The sequence below is a fragment of the Manis pentadactyla genome, chromosome 10 (genome assembly GCF_030020395.1).
Source record: "Manis pentadactyla isolate mManPen7 chromosome 10, mManPen7.hap1, whole genome shotgun sequence".
Taxonomy (NCBI): Eukaryota; Metazoa; Chordata; class Mammalia; order Pholidota; family Manidae; genus Manis; species Manis pentadactyla.
Genome location: NC_080028.1, coordinates 58,568,085 through 58,586,063, shown reverse-complemented (window position 1 = coordinate 58,586,063; position 17,979 = coordinate 58,568,085). Strand labels below are relative to the sequence as shown.

Sequence of the window (17,979 nt, the reverse complement as noted above, 5' to 3'; positions counted from 1 at the left end):
TGTTCTATAGAAAATAGGGAGCCACTGAAAGATTATAAACTGAGGGATGAACTTTGCATATTAGAAAAACCACTCTGGCAACAATTTGGAAGCTGTTAGCATAAGACAAGAGGCAGTGACACTGGTTGTAAGTTTTCTAAGGTGATATATATTAGCAATGATGAGGCCCTACTCCAGGAAGCAGATAAGTTGGGGCCTCATCATGAAGAGAAAATTAATCCAGCAATAACATGTACAAAGCACTGGGCATGAGAGCACCCAGAAATATGTATATTAGAATAATTGAAGTAAAAAGTAATGAAAGCCTGAAGTGTTGACAGTAAGAAGGAAAAGGAGTATATACACAAGATACAAATCAGTCAAGAGTCATCCTGAAGGGACTTAACAACTGATTGAATTTGAGGCCATGGGGAGTTATAAATCAAAGTCTCCTTTGAGATTTCAAGCCTGGAGGACTATATGTGTGATGGTCCCATTCATAGTAGCAATGAGCAAGAGAAGATGATTGACTAGTTTTGAAAATGCTAAGTTGCAGAGTCAGTGAGACATCTTGTGGAAGGGACAGCCATCAAGTCAGGAAATTCATCACTGGGGCCTGAGAGAAACTAGAGAGGTGAGATCGAGAAGATATCTGCAGAAGTCCTATTACAGAGGCATGGGAAGTGAATGCAAGAAAGAAGGAAAGTTGGAAAGACTTAGGACAGAACCATGGGTGACTCCATGTTTAGACTGCAGAGAAGGCAAAGGAACTGATTAGGACTTAAAAAGTAAACTTAAGAAGAAAGTTTCATTAAAGCCAAGAGAGCAATTTCAGAAAGAAAGGGATGGCTCCCAAAGCCAGTTGCTGCGACGTGCTTAGCCCAGATGAGGCCACTGACTTTAGCAATCTGGGAGTCATCAGTGAGAGTAGTTTCAGTCAAGGGTGTAGGGAAGAGCCAAATTTTAAACAGTCTTGGACTCAAGACAGATCTATGGAAAGAGGTCGAAAGCTGAGGGAGTGGGTAGGAAAGTTGGAAAAAGCCAGCAAAAGAGGTTTTTATGGCACAAAATCACAGAGGAAGTGGAAACAGCATCAAAAATACTGAGAGGAGCAGTTAGCCTTGAAATGAAAGGAAGAATACATCCTTCCAAAGCAGGAAAGAAAGAAGCAAGAACATATATGATGATAAGAAAAATCAAGTTTGAGCAGAATGAAGCATGGAGTGAGGCTTGATCTTTGTAATGGCAGAAACGCTTGAGACAGATCCTGGGTAAGTCAAATAAGGTGCCAAAAGAATATACAACAAAAGATTCCAGGCCCCCAGAGAGAATAACATGAATTTGTAGTGACTGACTGTAGCACCCTTCCCCAACTTAGTACCAGCAATGGAGTGGACTGGGCATTACCAAAGACTACTGAAAACCTCATGGGGTTAAGAATCTCTGACACTAGCAGATGCATCATTAAAGTGGTCACCAGGAGTCCAGGGGGAGTGTAGAGGAAAATGATGCTAGTAGAAGGGAATGGGTAAAGGTGATGGCTTTCAAACTGGGCTCCCCAGATTCCCGTGTGAGGGAGGGGAAGCCTCTGAGGTCTCCAATTCCTGCCCTAGAATCTGCAGTACCTCTTTATCTGGAATACAAAGGCATCCTTTACATGCTTTCTGTTGAAGGGGGAAAGTCTGTTGCAAACAAAATTGTGAACCACTGGACTAGAAGACAAGGGAAATGGAGTGGGGCTAGAGGTCATAGGCAAAGATGGGTAGTAGGGACTGGGAAAGATGGCTAGGAAGGACATGTGACCAACAAGGAGGATCCAGATACCGAGAATTTGGAGCTCTTTCCATTTTGAAGGAAGATGGGGTCCAGCATAGAGTTATGCTGGCAGAGAGCTGAAGCAGGGTGGGATCACTAGCAATGGCATTGAGAGAGCTGAAGACCCATAAAGCTGGCCCGTTAGGTTATGACCATGGTATCAAAGATGCTGAGAACAAGAAAAAACTACAGGCTAGTGGAGGTAAATTAAAAGTCAAGTCATGAAGTCAGTGAGGAAATGGGCAGAATTTTGTAATAGTAGAAATCTATGTGTTTGAAGATGAAACAAAGCAGAAATAAGTATATTATATAGACTTTAAATAGACATGGTTTAAGGTTAAAAAGCACTGCATATGGGGAGCAAGGAGTATTACAAACCCTTCTCTCTCCTTGCCCCGTGCAGGGAGAGTGAAAGAAAATGACTGCTGATAGGAGAGGATTTTGAGGTGTGTGGTGTTACCAGGTTTCAATTAAAGAAGCCAGAGGACCTGTCTGGAGAAGTGAGAGTCCAGCGTCAGAGCCTGAAGGCGGAGCGCCAGCTCCCAGAGGCAAGGGGGCGTGGGTCTCTGTGGGCAGCTCTGAGAAAAAGGTGTCCAGGAGTGGAGTGGACCTTGCATGACCTGCGTTGGGCATGAGAATGAGACAGAGATGTGTGCCTGGAGGCTTAGATGAATATCGGGAATGAATGAAATAAAAGATGACAAAGTAGCTGGAGATCCAGTGGGAAAGAACAAGTTTGAAGAGGCCAAATTTGTGGGTAGGAGGAATGGAGAGTTTAAATGACTCCATCATGCCAACCCAGGGCTAGAGGAAGGTTGACATCCAGCACATTCTCTCCTCTCTGGGAGCCAGACTTACATGGTTTCTCCAAAGCTCGGTTTGTGAAAACCTTAGAGCTTAGGCACAGATGGCTAAGGTGGAAAAAACATCAGACCGTTAGCCCAACCCTCATTTTTCTAGTTGGGAAAGAGATCAATGACTTACCCTGAGGTACCCCAGCTGGGTGCTGAGAGGTGGAGCCAGGACCAGAACCCAGGGACCCTGACTGTAAGGCTCTCTTCCTACAGCTCCCACAACTATCCCTGGCGTGGGTGAGGGTGGGAGGGTGTAAATACAGGGAAAGGGCTACACTGGTGGTGCAACTGAAATGTGGCAAATATTTGGAGATTAAGCGCTAGCTACACTTTTTGCTTAAATATTAAAGTATAACCTCCCAACATTACCAATGAGCTTTTTTTTTATTTTTCAGAGACATGATCTGTTTTCAGAAATGCTGGTATTCCTGGTGCTTACTCGCTCCAACCTATCGTCATTCTTTTTCATGTTTGTTCCATTAGTGTCTTTAGCCTCCAGCACAGTGGGCTTGGCTGGGCAGGTCGTTCACACAGAGACCACAGAGGTCGTGCTGACAGCAGATCCTGTCACTGGATTTGGGATCCAACTGCAGGGCAGTGTGTTTGCCACGGAGACTCTCTCTTCTCCGCCTCTGATTTCCTATATTGAAGCTGACAGCCCAGCAGAGAGGTGGGACGCTTTCTTTCACAGCATCTTTTTCTGCTCTGGATCTCTTGTGCTGGCTATCTTTGCATAGCTAATAAATTATGGAACCATGCTCAATGCAGGAAATGCAGGATGTAATGAACTCTCTGTTCTGACAATAAAATTTTATGTTCTTGATCAGGTTTAAGAAGAGTAATGAGCATGGATGCCTTTATCTAGCAGATTTTGTCCATCAGGGATTAGAGGCTCTGTTAATTAAAAAAGAAAAAAATCCATAAAAAACATCTCTGAAGTTCAAACTTTAATAATTTTTCTGCCATGGGGGAATGTACATTCATCATTACTATATATTGGTTCAAATCAGATTATAACAATACCGTGGTGCTGAATCATTAATTATTTCTCTGGGATCCTTCCCAACTCACATTTGTAGCCCTCAAATTCAAGAGTGCAAGAAAGACATTGCCCTTGACCTAAGACCAAATGGTTATGCTATTTTGCAAGGATCACAGAAAGTAGACTTGGCAAAGTCAACTTGATAATTATTTACTCCGTCTATAATGTCTAACATGCATTTCTCAATTTAGATGTGGGGTTCTACAGATTGGAGACAGAGTGATGGCCATTAATGGAATTCCAACTGAAGAGAGCACCTTTGAGGAAGCCAATCAGCTCCTCCGAGACTCTTCAATCACGAGCAAGGTGACACTGGAAATAGAGTTTGATGTTGCAGGTATGATCGCAAGTCAGCCGCAGAATCAGGAGTGGACTGCCTGTCAGTTATGTGGGTTCTACAGCAGAATAGGAGCTACTTTTTAATATGCTTAACAGGTTTTTGTTTAGGAGATTTGGGGTGTCCTTTTGAATTAAGCACTGTTTGGGCATTTTTCATTAAAAGATCACCACAAGAACAGTTGAAAGTATGTAACATGACAAAATGAATAAGTAATAGCTGCTATAAAGGAGATTAAAAAAAACCAAAAACCATATAGCCTTTATTCTTCCTGACTTTCCCCTATATGCTAAAGAAACCACATTATTCAGTCATATGAAAAGAAAAGCCTGTCTTTGACATTTTCCCCTGCAAAGAACATATGAAAATTTGGTGGAAACAATGAAAATTGATAGGTGGATTTATACAAGCCCAGCAGGTAAATATTTGTTTCTCCAATTTTAAACAGAAATTGGAGCAGGCACTTGTTAAAATGACAAGAAAGACTTTAGTCAAGACCATTGCAAGAAACACCAAGATTTGCAAAAGGGAAAAGAGATTGAACTCAGCACCAAAAACAGCAAGGGCAGCCAGGAATTTATAGCCAACGGGCAAGGTGAGGGTGAGGGAGACGTTGGATGGAAAGTTACTTAGAGGTACTTGATTAGGTAGCAAGGGTTGAGGCAATGAGTACTTGGTGATGCAGTCAAAGGTGGAGGGAATCTGATAAACTGACTGAGCAGGCTGAGAACTAGGCCATGGACAAGGCTGGTGAAGAAGAGGGCCCAGAGGAGCCTTTAGGTTTGATCATGAAGGGGTCCCCAGTCAGTAACTAACAGGTTGTGCAGGTTTTAGAGTTTGGCACTAGTTCCCATTTAAGAAAATTGTCTTTACACAGTGAAACACTACCTTACAGAGCCAGTAACCTTTGCCAATCAGTAAAGGTATGGACACAGAGTTTGCATTATTCCAACAAATATTTGCTGAGTGTTTACTATGGGCCAGTTACCCTTCTGTGCAATGGAGGTGCAATAGTAGACAGGAAAGAAAAAAAAATCCCTGTCTTCATGAGGCTTGTATTATAGCAGTAAAGAAAGTCCATTTTTAAATTAACAGGTATAAATGTAGGTAGTAACCAGTACTCTGAGTAAAATAAAGCAGCAGAGGGACTAGGGGATGACTGTGGGGGAGCTGTCCTCACAATCATAGGATGACTCTCTAAGGAAGTGATGTTTGAGCAGCGATTTGAAAGTGGAGAAGAACCAGCCATGTGAGAATCTGGGAGGAGAGTGTCATAGGCAGAAGGAGCAGCCCCGTGAAAGATGGGAGCAGGAATCATGAGCTCCTTGGATCTGAGGAACCACAGGAAGTGCTCCTGCTGCATCATAGAAGGGAGCGGGGTGGGGCAGGTGGCAATCAGATTTGGATTTGGAGATGGGGTGGGAGAGGCTGGAAAGTGCCAAGTAATGCAATAACCTGGTAAAGAATTTAAGTTATATTCTAAGTGTGATGAGGTCATGGAGCACTTTATGGAGCGGAATGAGATAACCCAATGAATACTATAGAAAGAGGCTTTTGGAATGAGAAGGGACAATAGCAGAAGCAGAAAAACCAGTTAGGGGGCTGCAGTAGTGGGACAGGGAATGAATCATGGTGGCTTAGGCAAGGTTTCACAAGTAGTGAAATTTAGGACATGCTTTGAGCAGGGCTAACAGAACCTGCTTAGGGATTGGATATAGAAGATGAGAGAAAGGACAAATCATGGATAACTCCTGGGGCAGGAGGGTCACCAACTGAGTGAATAGTGATTTATTTGAGAGGAAGACTTGAAGAGTGGAAATTTGGGGATAACAATAAGACTTCTATGTTAGACATCAATAGGCAAATCCACTGCCAATACCAGGGAAAAAAGACATACTCATCCATTCCTTGCTTCAAAAGATCATTATCGGGCACCAGTTACTATGTGCCAGGCATGTGATGTTCAAGTCATTGAAAATGAAAAGAAAAAGGAAATTTTTGTTGCACCTGGAATGAAAAAGCAAGTGCCCAGGAGACGTAGGCAGTCCTTCCTGGGGCCTGGACCTGGGGGCCTGGGTGGAGGGCAGGGAGGAAGAGGGACTGCCATGCCGGTGATGGTGAGAACCACTGGGATAAAGGGGACAGACACGAGGGAAAGAGTGGTGGCAGGAAGGGGACCAAGGAGGGGACTCTGCCTGAGAAATACTAAGATTTGAAGAGACAGAGCGCTAGCAGAGCAGGTGACAAAGACGCAGTGTGAGAAGTGAAAACAGATCCAAAAAAGAGGGCATTTTGGTAGCTAAAGCAAGAATTTCAAGCATGGTGGAGCCCATTTACTGGCTACCTTCCAGTAATGGAATCGCCAGCACAATTTGACCTTCTCTGAAAGTAGCATCTAAGTATTTTTTGTGCTATAAACGATTTTTATTTTATGTGTATCCTCAGTGTTTGTTCATTGTTTAATCCATACTTAATGTGTATGTATATTTTAATATCTGTTGATTAAATACTTCAATAAGTTAAAATTTCTAAAAAATAGCAAACTGTATCTATGAAAGCCACTTTGTTCAGTACCAAGCCTGCTTAAATAAGGGATAGGAAAAAGGGGCCTAAGGTCATCTCTCCTGCCCTCAGTTGTTCCAGAAATCAACCCATTTCAAATGGATAAAAAGGGTGTAGAATAGAGCCAGAAAAATATGTGCTCCCGTGCTATCATTCCCTCCTCTCTCGCTCATGACCAACAATCACTGATTGATTTCAGTATCCTCCCACTGAGCCCAGACACAGCATCAGAATCCTTGATAAAACACCCTAGTCATTACCAACCTACTGGAAACTGCTAGAACTTTGGCTTAAAAAAGCTAAAAAACTCTTATTTAACCAATCAAGAACTTGGAACATTGGTAGGAAATCTCTGGACATGAGCTCTGTCAAGACTTCCCAGTCCTTCTGGGTCTACTCCTAGTTGTCTGGACATGAGCATCTGTTTCCAAAATTCTTCCTCAGAAATATACCTTAATACTAATTCCCAAACAATTGTGTCTCAGAGGTAAGCTATTTGCCTTTATAAGGATTTTAAGTGACATAAAGAATGCTTTAAAAGCTTGACTGTAAGTACACTTGCTGAAACCTAGCTCTTTAAATGGGTACCCATAAGATTGTGGTAATATTAATGAATTTTTTTAAGCAAAATTACTCACAGCCCCATCACTCTAATAAACAGAAGTTTAATTTTCTGTGTGTGCTTCATTACCAACGTCCTTTACCATACATATAATTTTATAAAGCTGTAATCATAGCATATGCACAACTGGCATTTCCCCTTTTTCAGTACTGTCTTCTACATACCATTCTGCCAGATGGTGACTACTTGAAGTTTCTACTTTAACACTGAGGTACTTTGTTGGGGAAAAACACAGCTTTGTTCTAGAAAAATGTCCCAGTGAAAATCCTATCAAATGATGTTTGCCAGCATTACTAGACACCCCTCCACCCCGTGCTTTTCTCTGAGTAGGTGGGAGTTGAACATTTACATTCATCCCCCTTAGGATCCCTTAATTTTTTTTCAAATCTCTCAAGTACGTCCCAGTTGAGGAGCTATGATGTGGTGGTGATCTTACTGTACCAACAATGACTGCTTCAGGCAGGAAAAGCAGGCCAAATTAGAAAGAAGAAAGCCTTTGTTTACCTAAATGTGTTTTTAATTTTAATATTAACAATGATAAAACAAAACCAGGGAAGCACAAAATAATCACATGGGAGTCTAACAAAATAAACATTCTATTTACTTACCCTAAACCTATTGTTTCTCTTTGGATATTGGGTCTTTTTCCTCTTTACTTTTATAAATTGGGTATTTATTTAAGAAACCCCAAATGAATGTACCCTTGCTTTACCAATCAAATAATTGTGTGAGGAAAAAAATTACCAAATATAAAATAAAAATAGACCATGTTGGTATTTAAAGATTAAAATGAAGCCACAGCTGATCAAAGAGATTCATTTGTTGATATTTATTCAACTTTATAAATATTTCAAATCTTATATAGTCAAACGTAACCCATTACTGCTTTCCAGGACGGGACGATGTCTCCTCCAGGGTCATTAACAATGTTAATCTTGATTAAGTTTCCCTGCATTAAAAATTTATAAAAGCAAAAATAGCCACTATTCTTGATCAGTGATCCCTGACTCTTGATTGAAAGACCTCACGTAGCATCATGGACAAGATGTTATATATATATACAAAGTTATATATACATACACTCATGCAAGCACATAATATGCTCCCCTGCCCTTTACAGAGAACCTTGCCTTAGATAACACTAAAACAAGCATGCATGAAATGAGTTCCAAAAATAGTGAAGCCACTTCTTCCTCTGAAGCTTCTTAGGGGGTTACTAATGGATCACTTCTGTGCTTTACCTGAGTAATCAAATTCCCGCTACACCCGTGAAAACTTGTGTGGAGGTTTCCTGCTTAGTTCCCATCTCTTTCCCTCTACTGGATCCATGTGCTCATCAGAGACCTTTCCGTTGCAGGCAACTGAAAGCATCCGAGCTAATTTAGACAGAGAAGAGGCGTTCACTGGGAGCACACAGGTGCCTCAGCCCACGAGGACAGGGAACGTAGGCAGCCCAGGACGGACTAAACCCAGAGGTCTGGGGCTGTCCAGGCCGATGACAGGCTCTCTCCGGGCCCACGTGCTCCTCCTCATGTACACTTGTTTCTTTCTCCCTTCTCCTGGCAGACTTGCTCTTGGTACAAATGAGGAAAATGTGGGCACTTCTAAATCCCCTCTCTGCCCCCATGTTAATTCCAAAATCTTAAACTGTCACTTTAGGGGTAGGAAGAATGTGACAATTAATCTTCTGTTATTGGAACAGGGAATGGAGAGGACTCAGGAGAGAGATGGAAGGCAAGCACAGATGTGAGAAATATTTTATAAATAAATACGACACTGGCAGCACCCAAAGTGAGGAAGTAAAGCACACCTCCTCAGTTTTTGCTCCTTATTTCTCTTTCTCTGCCCCAATATATCAAAATTAGCCAGTCTTTTGGAAATCTTTGGAGGGCAGTAAATCTACCTACCTAATAAATCATCTATCTCAAGTCCTACTAGGAAATGGGAAGGGTACAAGTAATTAATGAATAGATAAATAAATATGTGGGGGTCCTTCCTGGACTATCAGAGTATTAGTTGAGGACAACAGTGCAGCCAAAGGCATCAACCCAGAGTCTGTGATGCTCACCTGGCCCCATCTGCCAGGACAGGAGAGAGAAGAAGAGTGGGGGGAAGTGGGAGAAGGCAATGGATTCCCTCACTCCCCTGGGAAATGAGTAAAGACCTGAGAGGAAGGAGGAGGAGGAGAGGGAAAACTTGCCTTCCCCAGCTTACCAGCTGACACAGAGAGGGACAGTTTGGGTATCTTTTTTTACAGGTGGTGTTCTAGAAGCCTGGAGGATCCAGGGAAATCAAATTTTATTGTGTTTTCCAGTTTAACAGTCTATGGCAAATATCCTAAATTGGAAGATCAGCTTCTGGTCTTTTAAAGGGTTTACTGACCACATTCCTCATGGGAAAGCACAAAAGTGGGAAGAGCAAGTTAAGGTTGATGGGGGGAATACTCTGTTTCCATGAGGCCATCCCAACTCTCACCTCTGCTTCACAGAGACTCAAAACGTGTTTGATATGTGATTTGTAAATGGGGCTAGGGGCCTGAGAACCTCACAGTTCTACATCACAGCCACTATAGTTAATTCTTCATGTGCTGGTCAAAGAGCTATAGCCCTGAGCAAAATCCAGCAGTAAGGGTGGTTTATCTGGCCACCCCACAATCCTCCCCTTAGCTAATGTTTCCTTTGCTTCTTGCTGCCCCTCCACCCCTTTCCAAAACCTTCAAGAAAGGATTATAGTCATTAGCAGCTCAGTGTCAATAGATGTTACCCCTTCAGAGGATATTTCCATTTTAACCTCATCTCTAATTGAAGGTCTCCCAGACTATTAAAGCAAATTTTAAGAAGAGTGTATTTAAGAATATGTAGCAGTTCCTTCCTCTTTCAAATACTAGTCAGGCCCTGGTAAAATCAACTTAATTCTATTCAGATGAGATTCAACCAGTGCACACTGGCCCTTTCTGTTGCTGCAATATCAGCATACTTCATAGTGGGTAGCTGATATCTGAGGCCACTTTCACCCTGTTCCAGTGCCCTGCCCCACTGCCCGCCCCTGGGACCTCCTGTTGCTTCCTGTGATCAGAAACTAGTGGGCCACCTTTGGTGGATTTGGGGTGTCCAGCAGTCCAACTCTGCAGACAGCATCCATTCTAATTGATGGTGGCCAGTACCATTCTGGTTGTAAAATATTTTGAGTCTCACTCTCCCTTCTACCTCTTTTAAGTGTACTTTGCCCTGTTTTCATTGCAAATTAAGGCACCTCCCCCAGAATCTCCAAACATCACACCAAGCAAGCCTCACTCTCAAAATCTATTCCCCCCAACTACTTTCACACAATGGTTGAAAAAAAAGAACCGCTGTATGGTAACCCTTGGGAAAATATGATTGGGAGGAAAAATGGACGTAACGCCATCTATGATTCTAAACTTGAGTATGTCTGAGAATCACCTGGAGGATGTTTAAAATGCAGATTTCTAGGCTTCATCTTCAGAGATTCTGATTCAGTAGATCTGGGATGATTCAGGAATCTGTACTTCTGACTTGCATCCCAGGTAAATTCTATGCAGATGTTGCCTGAAGGACACAAACTCAACTGTTGCTGTGGATTACATACAGTTGCGAATGAGCAGGGCGTCTATTCTTCTCCGGGAACTTAGTTTACCAGGATTTTACAGCTGTTCGCCTTTCTTCAATTCTTACAGCTTTCAGTACAAATGATTATGCTGCAACTATTCCAGATGCATTTTCATTGATTGGTGCTCCCTTTTTCCAGGTCTCCTGTAAACATACTGTTTTCTGTGTTAACATTACAGAGTCTGTCATCCCAAGTAGTGGAACTTTTCATGTAAAGCTCCCTAAGAAGCACAATGTGGAACTTGGAATAACCATAAGTTGTAAGTACAAGTGATTTCTCTTAAAATGAAAAAAATTTTTTAAAGATGTTAGAAATTTTCATTGCCCAGTTTGGCAATTATTTTAAGTGTCATGGCCAAGCTTCTGTGTAATGATACAAAAATGTGGAGCCGGCCACATCTCTAGCCCTCATGTGCTGTGTGAATGGGCAAGTCACTTAAACTCGCTTCTATCTTATGTTTCTTCATCTGTAAAACGCAAATAAGGGTATCTATAAAATACAGGGTTATTTGAAGTATTAAATAAACTAATGTATTTATATGACTACTGTAGTCCCTGGTAAGTAATAAGTATTCAATAAATGTGTCTCACATCCCTGCTATGAATAATCAGATGAGCATATAAATGCATCTAGATTCTCTACATTATAGTATATTGTGGGTTAAGTTTTCACAGTAACTTAACTAACAAAAATCACATTTATTTACTTTTGAGACTATTCACCCATCTGTCCACTATGCATCTACCAGCCATTTTGCAAGACTAAGATAAAGGCTCTTACTTTAGTAACTTCCTAGATTCCTTCACGATCCAAGGAGTAACCAAACCAAGAAGAAAAGCAGGACATACAAATGTGTCTAATGCCCTCCTTTCCTCAGGCTCTAGATTTATAATGGCTTTGGTAAAACAACTTTGAAAACTTCAGCCTCTGTGGAATTTTATAGAATGGAAATTGAGGTTTTTGTGCTTTTAATAGCCATAAACTAAGTTCATCCATAAGTGCCCAGGACTATGAAGCAAATGATTAATGCACAGAAACCAAAGGAGACATAGAGGCGATGCCTGTGACCAAGGGGTGGGCCCTTCCAGGAGAGAGGAGGCTATTTAAAAGTGCCGCATGACACCCTTTCGGACAGCATATATGTCAGTGTTAAGGCACAAATAAAGAGTTCTCAATTAGGCAGTATGAAATGGGAGTTGTCCCTTTCAACTTTAATGATGTAAATTTAACACTGAGAATGAAGTTTTATTTATGACCAATAAGTCATATATATCTAGTGCAACACTAAAAACAGTGGCACTACAATACAGAATAAATGTAAAGAAGAAGAAGTCGTATGTATGAGCACAAACCCGTAGCCCACCCGCAAAGCCCCAGTGTGGCCCGCAGGGGGAAAGCTAGGACTGATAGGTCTGGTATGCTTCTGTTTAGTAAGTAGAAAGATGAAACAGGATTGTGGAGACTCCAGACCTAGCCTAGGTGCTACTAAAGACATTTGTGCCTTTAACCGGGTCACATGGCCTGTCCAGTTCCTCATTATGCAGCAAAGATGGTGTGGCATTATTCTGTCAACAGCGGTGGGTACTGAAATTAAGGGAGAGCTCATCAGAACTTAGTATTCTAAGGCTATTTGGGGCTCAAGGTGGATTCTGCAACCCCCGTGTAACTTTAACACTGCTCTCATGTATTCTCTTTTTTCCATCCATTCACTTATTCCATCAGAACTGGCTGTGAAAGTGGTGCCTTTTGGAGTCCTGCAGTGCATAACCTGCTGGCTGCACCCGGAGGCCCTACCTTCCACTCTATTCTTTTTCCTTTTGTCTTCATTAAATATATTCTGAGCACTCCCATGCCTATGCCCTATGCTAAGTTTTGAGAATGCACTCCCTGTCTTTAGAGATGCTTGCTCTATTGGTGCATATACTGCAGACACCTACTCAATGGAAGCTTCTAATGCAACCCATTTTTCCAGTTATTTTCCTCTCAGATTTTAACTAGGAAAATGGTCCTATGTTAACACAATAAGTTTATTCTTAAAAACTGATATACATAAAAGTATAATTCAGCCATAAGGAGAGTACCCATTTAAAAACTAACCCTGTGATTATATTCCTTTTTTAAAGTCAGTATTTATTTGGTCAGTTTGCTTGAGGGGTAGTCATGTATGCATGACTATAAAATATTTTATTCACAGGAAGAATCATTTAAAATTATGCTTTGTGATGGTGTTTCAATGAACTAAGTACTACATCTCACACTGATTTTAATACCAGTAATGAAAACTACTCAAAAAATGCCGCAAGAATGGCCTGGCTTTTAGCCAGCTGTAAGCTAACACTATTCATGGAAGCCAGGAGTGCTGGGCTATTCCTGGATGGAGATGTTGTACATAAACTTGTCAAACATGTTTGTCAGCCCTTCAGGAGCTACAGCTACATTTACACAACTTATCATCACCATACTGAGTTGGTATCTCTTCGTGGAAAATACTCATGTTTTGCCAGTCGAGAGAGCAGAATTTGATCTAAAAAAAAAAAGGAAGGCCAAAATCTATTTTCATTGTTGTGAAATAGAAAACTCCTAAGACCCAGCACAGTTCCTGGCACATACGTGGTGCTTGTTTAATCCCTGTGTTTGTTAAGTGGCTAAATAAGAAGCCTGTCAGCGACAGTTTTCTGTTAGCTATCTTTTGCACACCATTGTGAACTCCAGAAAAGGAGCCTTTGAAGGAGACGATGAATGTAGGTGTGTGCACACAGGCTATGGTGTTAACTGCAGAAGCACGGACTTGGGAAATGAGTAAGAGCAAGGACTCAGAGCCCAGATGCCCCAGCCCCTCACTCTCTGACCCCTCTGTTCCTGGCGTCCTTGTCTGTAAAATGGTGTACTCGTTACCGTCTTTGTGGCATTGTTGAAAGGATTAAATTAATTAGTATATGTAAAGCACCTCAAACACGTTATGAACCCTAATGAAGGTTAGTTGTTATGATGGTAGTTATTTATTTTACACCTGGAGCTTTGTGAAATATTTAATCAAAGCTCTATCCCCCTGAATTTAGTGCCAACTAAGGCTGTACTAAGGTAGGAAATCAAAGGACCCTTTTCTCATACACACGTAGATGCTGTTAGTGAAACCGAGGCACGGCAAGGGGCTGCTGACCTTTCGCAATCTCTACACAAAGCCCTCTTACTGTCTTCTTTGTCTGGTGAAAACTCTGAGGAGTGAGAAACAAGCCTCCATCCTGGGAAGTGTATCACCGGAGCCTTTCACACTTGGCTTACGGCTCTCTCTTCTTACCTAATTGACTGAGAAATGAGTCCCTCTGATTTGGGACGTGGTGAGCAGTTTTAGACTAATTTTCTTAAGTTCCTGATGAGGCATTCATAGCACATTAGCATCAGGCATTACTTTTATTGATGTTATTGCTATCGTATGGAGTAATTTATTATAGCAAATAAAGTGGAACAACCTAGCAGAAGGAGGTGGGTTGGGACTGGAAGCAGCCTCCGGAAGCTTTGACAGCTCAACCAGTCAGAAACCACAGCAGAGACCCTCCAGCACAGCCCAGCTGCCTTCCACATCCGAGAACCCAGCTTGTCTCTGTTGTGTGCGGTTTGTCAGTAAAGATGTTTTGATACTGACCTTTCCTTTGGTGGTTTTCTTTTTTTTACTGGCACGTATATACACTTTGCACCCGGCATGGCACTAAGCCATTTATATGTGGTTTCTCATTTAATCCTCAAAGCAGCCCTGTACAGCTATGCCCATTTCACAGAAGGGAAAGTAAGGCTTTGCTGGATAACCTGCCCAGAGACCCAGAGCTAATAAAGGCTAAACAGGGACTCAAACCCATTCTGTCTGACTTAACACTGGCTCTGCTGTCACACCACCACTCACCTCTATCTCCATCTGATTGATGAAACTTCCCAGATCCTGTACCAGAAAAGCAAAAGACAGCATTTTATGAGTGTAGTTAATTTGTTGGCCTTCCTTTTTAGCTGTGACTGAATTGTTTGCAGGAACAAAGGCTTGCTTTTTTTTATGTATATAAAATCATAAAGCAGCCTTTATGACAAGTACAATAAATCTGTCATTTTCCCCTTAAGCCTTAAATGTATTTAGAAGAGAATGATTCAAGTTTTTTGCCAAGTTTGCAATAAAAACTACTCACTGCTGCATTTCAAATCAGATAACTTGTTCTATTTGCCAGGTATTATGGATATGGCTACAGTTAAAGTAAAACTGAATGATTGTGTGTGTGTGTGTGTGTGTGTGTGTGTGTGTGTGTGTTCAATGTACTTTGCACACTCTGTCAGGCCCTTGGAGCAAAACGTACTTTGATTAGCAGAGTAAATTCCATGATATGATAGATATGATTAGAATATTCTTGGAATGTTTTGTTAATTCACATTTAATTAGCTTTAAAATTCAAACTATTTCACGTGTCTTCTAATAACAAAGTTTTTTAAACAAAGGACAGAGACTGTCATTTTCTTTCACTTACAACAAATGTTTGAGAGGAAAAGAATCCATGTTCATTTTAAGAACCAGTGTCTGACAGTGAGGACTAACTAGTGATTTTAAAACATAAGGGGTCCAAAGATGATAGCTTAAACATATGTCTCAAGCTCTGCTACCACCCCGTGCCCCATCTTAAAGTGGCAGTATGAGGTTTTTCAAAAGACAAGAACCCCTAAGGAGACGAGGAAGAGGAAAATAGACAACAGCAGCCAAATTTGGAAATGGCAAAAAAGATGGAGAGAGATGAATTTAAAGAAGCATAAGGGAAGCTGACAATGAGCCTGTTTTGCTTCCTGAACCTCCTGCAGGTCCAGGAATTGGTGGAATCAGAAACTTTGGGAAGTGAGAGCAATCGTAGCGCTAAAACAAGAGCATTGGTTAAAAGTCTGTTAAGAATGAATTAGTCAGTCCCTTAGATACCTTCCCGTCCTCAGCACAACCAGGCACCCCTCCCATCCCTGACAGAAGCTCGCTTATTCTCTGGAAAGTGTGATGTGGAGGGTCTCTGGCTTAGGAGAGCACAGCTGAGGCTAACAGTACAGCCCTAAGAACAGATGAGGTGAAAGTATACACACTAAATTTGAGACCATTTCTCTTCTTCCCAAAGTAAGCTCAAAGAAGCCAAATATTCAGGCTTAATACCCTCCAAGCAAGAGACAGAATCAGAGCCATTTGACACAAAGAAACAGCCTGACTTGAACTATACAGTGAAGAACATAGTCCACTAGCCCCACTCAAGTGCACCAAGCTTTCAAATAAGCTTTTTGGGGCCATGCTCTTTAATGTAAACAGACAGCTAAGAAAATCAAAAGCAGCACACATGAGGAAAGAATCTAATGTGCAAGACTGTCACTGGAAACAAAGGGGAAAAAAGCAGAGAAACAGTCCATGAAAGAAAAAGATAACCTTAAGATGGAAAAACTAATCAACATCAAAAGCAACATAAGATATTGTATCCATCGGAGGAAGTGAGTACTGTATTTTTACAAAATAACACAGGGAGCAAAGAGCTCTTGAAACTCAAAAACATGGCATTAACAAAAAAATCCAATTAACATATCAGAAAATAAAGCTGAGTAACAATTCCAGAAACTACAACAAAACAACAAATAAATGATGCATCTAGAATAAAAAAGAATTTATAAGGATGAGTCCAAATGGTACAACATCCAGATAACAACCATTACAGAAAGAGAGAAAAAAGCACCAAAGACATAATTTCATAAAATTTCCTAGAATTGATGGATATAAGTTTCCAAACTGATGGATCCGTGAGCCATGGGATGAAAATAAACCCACCCCAAGACGTGTCATCATAAGATCTGAAAACACTGGGACAAAAAAGGCGTTCCTACAGGCTTCCAGTGGCTGGGGGTAGAGTGAGTTTTCATACAATCTATCAGAATGCAAACAATAACCAAATAATCAGAATGGCATCATCAGGCTGCTCAACAGCAACTCTGGAAGCTACAAAGAAATGGAAGAGTGCTTTCAAAATTCTGAAGGATTTCCAGCCTAGCAAATTCTCCGCAGCCACGCTGTCCATCAGATGTGAAGATAGAAAAAGATGTTTTTTTCTTTTGAGATGCAAGACCTCAAAAAACTCTCCTCCCATATACTCTTCCCCAGGAAGCTACTGGAGAATGGGTGCCACCAAAAGAAAGTCTGAAAGAGGGACAGTTGGGTTCCAAAACCAAGGGCTCCAAGGCTGCAAGAGAGCAGTGTTTAAAGATAAACTGAAGCATCTTCAAATTTTTAAGAGTTTGTTTGTGCAAAAACAGATTCAAATGAGTGCCAAACTGGAAGTGATTAGAAGCACTCCACCTACAGAAGCCAGGGCAAAGAGCAGAAGCAAAGAAAGGAAATTATTGATTGGCTATAGCTTAAAGCCCAGTTGACTGTTTGTGACTGGCTGTCCTCAGCTAACTTCTGATTTTGTAAACTTGAGGCATTTACACACTTAGATTTTTGTTTGTTTCCATAGCCACCTTAGCCTCATGGCTTCCCTGTTTAATTCATTTAATTCCTGAGAACTGCTGGGTTCCCAGGGTTTGTGGGAAGGAATTTCCCAGAGCTGTCTGTGTAGCAACCCTAGAAAACACATAGTCCAGACAGATTGTAAACCTCTGATCGGATTCCTACTATGACCTAACATACTGAGAGATTTTTCATAACCTAGGAATTTGAGGAGATAAATTTATGATAAACACGAGAAAACCAAGCAAACACATCAAGACAACAGATAACTACAGGGAAAATATACCCTTCAGGAAAGGCAGGTAATCGTGGTATGCTACATGACTTGTCTGCAAAAGCTGTTTTCATAGTCACAGTAAAGTAAATACCAAATATTGAAAATGTGAGACAAAACTGTATTGGGAGAAGGGTGGAGGGAACTAGAAATATACATGAATATACACAGGGTGGAAGAGAATAAACTCCTCATCGTTCATACTAGAAAGCTAATAACTTAACACTGAAAAATAAGTAGTAACAGTTGGGTGTTATTTAGCAACATAAAAACAGCCAAAAAATGCATCTGGGGAAGCAGGAAAAGAAGGTCTGCTCTTGTAGAACTTAAGACTCCTCAATTATGTGCATGCATAATTTTGATTTAAA

General features: G+C 41.2%; 1 protein-coding gene across 7 annotated transcripts in view; it reads left to right on the top strand.

Annotated features, from left to right (window-relative positions):
- Positions 1-17,979, top strand: part of GRIP1 (glutamate receptor interacting protein 1) — a 676,609-nt gene that overhangs the window by 600,057 nt on the left and 58,573 nt on the right. For all 7 annotated transcript variants that reach the window (XM_036894904.2, XM_036894901.2, XM_036894903.2 and 4 more), the window contains 3 exons: positions 3,132-3,318; positions 3,882-4,027; positions 11,017-11,097. In XM_036894904.2, coding sequence (XP_036750799.1) covers positions 3,132-3,318; positions 3,882-4,027; positions 11,017-11,097 — 414 coding nt within the window. The remainder of the gene's footprint in view (positions 1-3,131; positions 3,319-3,881; positions 4,028-11,016; positions 11,098-17,979) is intronic.